Below are 8807 nucleotides of genomic sequence, written 5' to 3' on the forward strand. Positions count from 1 at the left end.
GATGTTATTTAAAATACTAGAGCTCTGCCCCATGCTAGACATTACAGCTCCACAGCTTTTGCAAGAGCTTTGAAGAGTGCTCAAGAGACTTCACTAATGGATTGTTTACAAAAGGCAACAGATGAAATATCTTGTTGGAGTCGCAAATTGTCTGGAAGAGAACTTGTTGTTCTAAGAGAGTCATGTGGTTTTGTAAACAGAGAGATTCAAACAGGCTTTCTCTCAGAGAGAGAGTGAGCCAGTAACAGAAGCTGGGACTGGAACAAGGCAAGCTTGCAACCTTGTGGAAAGCCCCATTTGGAAGATGGCCTGGTCAAAGCTCTTGTGGTTCATGCAAGAGGAGAGGACTGGCAGTCTAATGTTTCACTTGAAATAAGCAAAACAAAAAGGCACTCTGTGGTGACCTGAAAGAAAGAGGTTATCACCTGGAGAACCCTGACGGGACACTGAAGTGGCTGATTAAAAGGAATCAGTTGTGGGTGTCCAGCGAACAACAAATCTCTCTGAGAACTGACAAGAACCTTCCTGAGCGGTAACCATTTACCTTTCAAGCCCCAAAGCCTGGTGAACTTTATAAATGTTAAATTCTGTGCACAGTACAAGAATTGCCTGCAACCAATGAACTTGGAGGAATGAGAAGTGAGATTGGACTGTGAAGCAAAGAACTTTTATGAACTTACACACGCGCTCAGAATTAGAAGGGGGTCAAGTTAGGTTAGTTAAGTTAAAGTGTGATTCTGTTTTATGTTTAAAGATAACTAAAAGCAACTTTTGTTTAAGTAACCATTTGTCTTGTTGAATATCTATTGCTGCTGGGTTTTGGGGTCCTCTGGGCTTGCAACAATGCTGTGACATAAAAGCTAAACACAAGAGGGAAAAATGAACATAATATTTCCCATCTTGAAGACAAGAGTCCAGTTAAGAATTATACCGTGATGCTGTGAATCCCAAAGATGTTCCCAAAAGGAAAATACTCCAAAGCTTGGATTGGATTTCATTTTCTGGAAAATCATGTCAATTATCAATAATTGCCACCAATCCTTCTGAGCAAAACTCTCTGTTCAATGATCTTTTCTCAATCATAAGGTTAACACTGGCACTGATGGAAAGTTTGTAATAAGTCTCAATATTGCTGCTCTCTCTCCAATCATTAAGCCCTGTAAAATAGCAATTGCTACATCAATGCTTACAACGTTCAAATCAATACAGAGTTGAGCAGATGGTTAGTTGACCTACCTGTGTCAAGCTTAGTTTGTACCCTTCCACCTTCAGCATGCCAGTTATACCTAAAATATAACAGACCAACTATCAAGTTATGATAGGCAACCAGAGAGGGTGGTTATTCCAAGATCACAAGATATAGGAGCAGAAATAAATAATGCTTACTCAGATTTAGATATAATGCCTATTATTAGAGTGAAATAAATACTTGGGACAATGTTTTAAGTTGAATAATAATTAACGATATGGCTGGTTTCCGAAAATACTCCAAATCTTGTTAATATCGTGTAAATATCATTAACTCTTTAAACTTGCATGTTAATATTGTAACTATAATCTCAATCGTACGCACAAAGGAGATACCTAATGTAATGCAAAACTAAACAGCTTTCACGATAGCTGATTGGTCAAGTTACGCAAAGGGGGTCTGATTTCGCCTTCCGCGAATAAACTTCGGAGACACCTCCTCCGTATCCAGGGCTCGTCAGGGCACCTAGTGACGACGCTCCCATTGGTTGCACGTTGTATCAATTTTGGCTGGAGAACCAATGACCGAGAGGGTTGGTCCTCTTCCCTTTCGACATCAGATCATGTGGCTCCCAACAGCTGATGCAATGTCCAAGTACAAAAGCAGTGGGTGTTGCTGGCCTTGGTTCGCACTCGGGACTGTCAGCGAGCTGCGAAGAGGAAGCGACCGTGGCTCCTGGTCGGGATACGGAGAGGCACATCACCGAGCAGGGATGGTGATGATGTACGTTCAGACTTTAGGAGGCACGAGTCCTTATAAGACAAGGATGAGTCCTACTGGCGAGGAGCAGGATGGTGTGGTCCAGTTGATGAAAAGACTCCTTCACCACAGCTTCGCTGGCGAAGCGCTAATAAATTCAAAGATAAAGCATGGTGAAAACCCATTTGAAAGGCAGTATAACGTAGAAAATGAATGCCTTATTCCAACTTCAGGTGAGCTTTGTGGCTTGTTAATTCAACATCTTGTGATGGATTTGTTCAGCAACCACTAAAACTGTCCGTTTGCGTTTTATCCAAATTAGCCTAATTTGGCATATTCCAAGTGAGGAAAATAAAACCAAATGATGGGAGCTTTTATCTCGGAATCCTTTAAATTCAGATATTTCTCCAAGAAACCCTTCTTTAAAGTAGCGTCCTTTTACTTTTTTCCCCAATCTGAATTACTATTCAAACTAATCAGTTACATCATCGCTATTCGAGAATGCAGAATAAAAAGGAGCATGGCAATTGCAGAATAAATGTCAACTGCTTCACCTCAATAAACCTTCCTAAATACTGGGGGAAATGTTTTGGAGATGGTGATTATTGTTTTTTTTTTGTGTGGGGAATAAATATTACTGCTGTGGTTCAAAGCAGAAGGCAACTAATCATACATTTTAAATCTCAAAATATATGGGGATCCCTGTTGGAAAAAATTGTCATTTTTGGTCAATCAATAAGTTTCCTAAGTACTAATTCAATATGACAAAATAATTTTGTACCAATATGAACTTTTGTTTTTAAAATCCCCTTTATCTTTGTGAACTAGACTAGAACTGGGGGGAAACAGGAGAGAGTAATGAATCTGTGGGATTCTCTGCACAAAGATGCAGTAGAGGCTACTTCATCAAATGTACTTAAGACTGTTAGATAATTTTTTGCAGAGTAGGGTTATAGGGAATGGCTATGTGGAAAAATGTTGTCGTTCTTCTGAAATGTGATATAGAATGGGGCATTATGTTAGTAATTGATAATCAATTGTCTTAAGAAGACAATTAGGATGAAATGATGAACCTCAAAACAGCATAAACCAATTGATTATGACTTCTCTCTCCCTTGGGACAGAATTATTGTGAAGTAGTTGGCAGCACTTTCTTCCCATCCCTTGAATCAAGAAAATGAATTGTAATTCTGTACTGGAGATTTGACTATAAAGATCAAGGCTGACACTCCAAAGGAGTACTAAGGACACGTTGTACTGTCAGATGTGTCATATTTCAGATGAGATTTAAACTAGTTTCTCAACTGCTTCTCTGATGGGTGTAAATGATCTGACAAAGGGGGAAAATGAGATTATTCTGGCTTCCTCATTACTATTTGTACCAATATCCCTAAAACAGCCTATCCAATTATTATTTTGTTAGTTGAAGGAGTGATCTGTGTGTAAATTAGTTGCTGTGGTTACTATATTTCAAGAGTACAACATTATTGCTTGAGATGAAGAGAACTTTAGAATGTTTTAAGATCACAGAGCTTTTATTTATACTTTCACATGATCAATATTGGAGACTCCTTTCTGGATTTCACCCATACACAGTCAATATTTGTCAATATTATTCTTATTCAAATTAATTCCATGTTATTCTCTACTAGTTTGTTGCAAGATTAAGAATGATTAATCACATTGGCTTCTAAATATTCCATGTCATGATCCTACCTTTCAAAGACTATAATTCTTGTCCTTTTCTTTCAGATACATATTTTGTGAATCAGTCTGGTAATGATTTTATTTTTCTGGAAGAATTTTTGGAAGAGAAGACCTGCCAGCATCTAGCTAAGCAGATCGAGCACTGCCTGTCCACTTCTAAAAAATCCCAGCTGCACTGCCAGGAGCTCTTGATTCCTCAGTATATGAGCCGAAGAATAGCACAGGATGTAGTTCGAATGGCTGCCAGTGAGCCCTGTGGACTGCGTGGTGCTGTGATTTATGTTAATCTGGAACACGAGAACACAAATAAGAAGCTGGGGAAAATAGTGTATGACAGCAGTGTCATTCCTACCTTTGAATTGACTTTAGTCTTTAAACAGGACAACAACTCCTGGCCCAGTCTGAGAGATTTCTTTTCCATAGGAACCTGTTTCACACATGCATCAAGGAGGGTGTTAAAACTTAGTCCAGGCTTTAGATTGATCAAAAGAAAATTGTATTCTTCGGCAGGACCAATTGTTGAAGAGTGCTGATTGAGTGCCAAACCAGATCTTGGAGGCAATTTCTGCAATGAGAATTCTGACAAGTGGTTTATTGAGGCTGGTTACTAAGCCTGGAACCAAAGTTTTTGTGTAAATATTCTCATGCATGAAATGCTACGGTTTCTTACATTGAATGTTAATAATTGAATTTTACTAAATATCTTTGAAGATTTGGGATGCTGAAGTGACCAGTGTAGGAAGTTCATATTACTGTATCTTTCACATTGTGTCTTCCTATTACTGTTAGAGGTAGATGTTTTTCATTATGGATAAGGAATGTTGAAAGTATGTGGTGCTGGTAGAGGGTGCAAAGTGTATAAGGGAAAATCCAGGGACAGGAGATGAAGAATATGAAATGTGTGTAAATTTTTCTTCAGGAAGAAGCAATGAAGCAAGTAATGAATTGCAGCATCAGTACACTACATTATTATGCTGTTTAATGATTATTAGGTTAAAGTGGAGTTTAAAAGTTCTGTAATTTTTTTACTGATATTCACTATTGTTCGATGTTTGCACATTTTTGCACTGTATTTGATTGCACTGTTCAACTGAACTATTTTGTATTTTGTGTGGGCATGCTGGACTTGCTCTAAAATGGTATGTCGCATTTGTATGAACAGTGTAGGTTTTCCCAGAATGTATGAAAAGTACTGGCAACTGCTAATTTCATCAAATGCAGTACCATAGTATGATTGAGTTTTGTTAAAGTGGTTACAGATAGTCCTATTGTAAACATGCTGGAAATAAACTTTATATAAAATAATGGTTCCATTTTTATTTTCACCCTGGTGTATGTGGTGCTGGTATAGAGGGTGTTTTAATAGACTGAGTTCAAAGAAGAAAATGAAATGATAAAAAATCTTGTTAATTTCATATTGATCATAAAATGCTTAAAATCACAAAGATCGACTGCTCAGTTGATTAAAATCCCTCCACAGCTCCTCCCTAAGCCACTCTCTTCTGCCTACACTTATAAATGTTTATAGTCAATCTGCACTATATATCTGAAATTTCTACCTCTGACCTTCCCCTCTCCATGAGAATTTAGTTCAAATCATATCTCCCCAAGTTGCCTCCTGTTCCTTATAGAATATCCTATCTAAATGCTATTGCTCTCTTCAGAACTTCCTTGTTCTCTTGTCTGTCCCCACTAACCACTCGCCTGGTATTCATCCCTGTGACTGCACCAAGTGCTACACCTGCACCAACACCACCTCCCTCCCTCAGGACCCCAACAGTCCTCATCAGTGAAGCAATGTTCCACCTGTGAATCTGTATGGGTCATTTAGAAGCAGGATGCAGATTGGCGGTTCACTTTGGTGAGCTCCTTCACTTTGTATACCAGATTAGCCAGGACTTCCCAGTGGCTAGCCACTTCCTAATCCCATAATTGTACATTTGTCCATGGCCTACTGTACTGCCAAGGTGAGGCACATGAAAATTAGAAGAACATCTTGTATTCCCTCTTAGCAGCCTTGAACCAAATAGCATCAAAATAGACCTCCAATTCCTGGTAACTTCCTCTCTTGTTTTCTCTGATCCTTGTGGTGCCATTCTTGCTCTTTTCCTTCTCTTTCACTTTCCCTGCTCTCTATCTGCCTATCATCTGCACCTTCCTTCCTCTACCTCCCTACCCCTTTCCCTACATTCCCTGATCATATCAGTGCATCATCCTTAACCCTCTGCCTCTTCCTCTGGTCACCTTCTAGCTTATTTTTTTCCTGATTTCTTCCCCTCCCATTTGTATTTGTCAGCTCCTGCACCTCTCCCTCCTCCCACCCTTTTATTTAGGTGGCTACCTTGTCATTCCTGATGAAGGGTTATAGCCTGAAATATAACTGACTATTGCCTTCCATGGATGCTACCTGGCCCACTGAGTTCCTCCAGCAATTTGTGCATTGTTCCAGTTTTCCAGCATCTGGTCTTTCTTGTTTGCCTCAAATCCTTTGATTTCATGAAAAAGCCATTTTTAACTTCTACCTTAAATTTTGCATAATTTGTAGAGCTCTACTCCTGTAATCTTGCATCCTCTCTGCAACCTATACTTTCCATTATTTTAAATAATTGCATTCTTCTGAATTAAGAAATGTCATTGTGACATCCTATTCTGAAACTGACCCCCTAGTTCTAAACTTCTCAGCAGGGGGAAAGTCTTCCTGCTTCCAGCCTACCCATGAGAATGTTGTTAATTTCAGTGAAATCTTATTCTAAACGCAAGAGAATACAGGCTTCGTTTCCTCAATCTCTCCTCATGTGGGAAACGTAGAACCAGGGTACTGAATCCTCTTTGCATGTCCACCATCCTTATTTTAATGGAAAGCTCAAATTGGAACACAATATTCCAGTTGTCATCTTGTAATTAATGCCCATGGATATTTACCTTCCTGATCAATTGTTCCTGTATGTTGACTTGATAGGGTGGGCATGTAAATAGTTGTCAGGTGGTTGTAATTTTTTCTGTTATTTAGACAGGTTTTTGCATGTTCCTTATGCTTGGACTTCATATTGTTTATATTATGAATTATTTCTTCTTTGAGTGATCATAGGAAGATTTACAAGATTCAGTAGGGATGTCATTTTTTTTCCAGGAGACTTTATGCACGTCCTTGAATCTTTTCCTCTATCTCCCGGTAACCCTTTGCCATGACAAGAGCTTGGCACAATGTCTGATTTGGGAGTCAGATTTCAGATTTTATTGTCAGAATACATACATGACATTACTACATACAACCCTGTGATTCATTTTCTCCTGCGAGCATAGCAGAATTACCATTAATTGGTATTGCAAAAAATAACTACACAGTGAAAAACATGTAAACAAAAAAACTGTAAACATATAACAAACTATGCAATGCAGAGAGAACAAAAAGAAAAATAATAAAGTGCACAAGTAAGAGTCCTAAATAAGCCTCTGATTGAGTTTGTCGTTGAGTTATCTGGTGGTGGAGGGTAGCAGCTGTTCCTGAACCTGGTGGTGCGAATCTTGTGGCACCTAGACCTCATTCCTGATGGCAGGAGTGAAAGCAGAGCATGTGCTTGATGGTGTGGGTATATGACGGTTGCTGTTGCTCTCCAATGGCAGTGTTCCCTGTAGATGTTCACAATAGTGGGGAGAGTTTTGCTTGTGATGTGAGTCATGTGTCAGGCATGTGGATAGTATTGCTTCTCCAACACTGACTCCACCATGCCTATTGGTCTCTGACAATAAAGCCTCACTGTTAGGTTAACAGATATTGTAGACCCCTTCATAATACGTGGCTCATAGAAAATTTACAATATAAAATGATAAATTCAATCAAAATTATATAAAATTCATTAAAACATTGAGGTTCATTTAAAATTGGGTGCCTCCCTTCTACAAAGAAGATATCACCATTAACTTCAATATGCCAGCTCATCTTTTTGGTGGATTAAGGAAAGGGTGTTTGAAGATCAAACAGAGCTCATGGTTTACTGAGAAGCAGAGATCTCTGCCCTGACAGAGAAAAATAATTCCTCCTCATCTGACCTCAGGTCTGATCTTTTATGCTGTTAATTTACTCGCTAATTCTAGAGTTCACCAACCCCCCACCATAACACTGAAAAGATATATGAACATCACGTGTAATAATGAAATTAATGATCATTGAGAATGTTCCTCAAAATTTTCATTAATGATCTGAAAGCAAAATATCACTCTGGCAATGAAATCACTGATTTAGTTGTAAATTGTCCTATTGACCGATTAAACGTGTGTCTTTTCTGAAAAATAACCATAATCTCAAAAGATGTATATCTGAAGTAGACACAGGTCTTTGCTGAAAAGACCTTGCTCTCTGTGCTTCTGAGATATAACTATCAACACAGGCACTTCTGAGCACTGGTTTGATACCAACAGTGCTCTCTTCACAATAGAAGCATAGAACACTACAGCATAGAAAAACAGGCCATTCTAGTCTGTGCTAAGTATCATTTCGCTGGTCACACCGACCTGCTCCCATACCATTACCCTCCAGCCCTCTACCATACATGTATCTATCCAATTTATTCTTAAAACACAAGATCAAACCTGCATTCACCACATCAAATGGCAGCTCATTCCACTCTCACACCACTCTCTGAGTGACGAGCTTTCCCCTAATGTTCCCCCGATACCTTTCCCTTTTCAGCTTAAAACTATGACCTCTTGTATTTATTTCCCCCAATCTAAATGGAAAAAGCCTACTCATATCCACTGTGTCTATACCTCTCAGTCTTGTAAACATCTATAAAATCTCCCCTCATTCTTCTTCACTCCAAGGAATAAAGTCCTAACCTGTTTAATCTTTCTCTGTAACTCAGCTCCTCTGCACTCTTTCAATCTTATTTATATTCTTCCTGTCGTTGGGTGGCCAGAACTGCACACAATATTCCAAATTTGGCTTCACTAATATAATCAAGAACATGGTAGAATATATTATTTTATTCCTGGGTGTATCTTTCATTAGATTATACCTTTACTGCTAGCATTTTGACAAATCCTGTTGTTAAGGAATCAGAACTTGAATGTCTTTTCAACAGGGCTTACTGTGAGAGTTTGAATATCCAATCACAAACGTGTACATACACATTACATCATCCTAGCTGACTGC

The 8807-nt window shown here is 38.8% G+C and overlaps 1 protein-coding gene across 1 annotated transcript; it reads left to right on the forward strand.

The window, feature by feature from the left end:
* The first annotated feature begins 1815 nt into the window (after window positions 1–1815).
* On the forward strand, window positions 1816–4960 carry LOC138743376 (DNA damage-inducible transcript 4-like protein). The gene is made up of 2 exons (XM_069898663.1): window positions 1816–2181; window positions 3701–4960. Exons 1-2 carry the CDS (start codon window positions 1836–1838, stop codon window positions 4186–4188), a joined length of 834 nt encoding a protein of 277 aa, XP_069754764.1. The 5' UTR covers window positions 1816–1835; the 3' UTR covers window positions 4189–4960.
* Window positions 4961–8807: the final 3847 nt, after the last annotated feature.

Source organism: Narcine bancroftii, chromosome 9 (genome assembly GCF_036971445.1).
Source record: "Narcine bancroftii isolate sNarBan1 chromosome 9, sNarBan1.hap1, whole genome shotgun sequence".
Taxonomy (NCBI): domain Eukaryota; kingdom Metazoa; phylum Chordata; class Chondrichthyes; order Torpediniformes; family Narcinidae; genus Narcine; species Narcine bancroftii.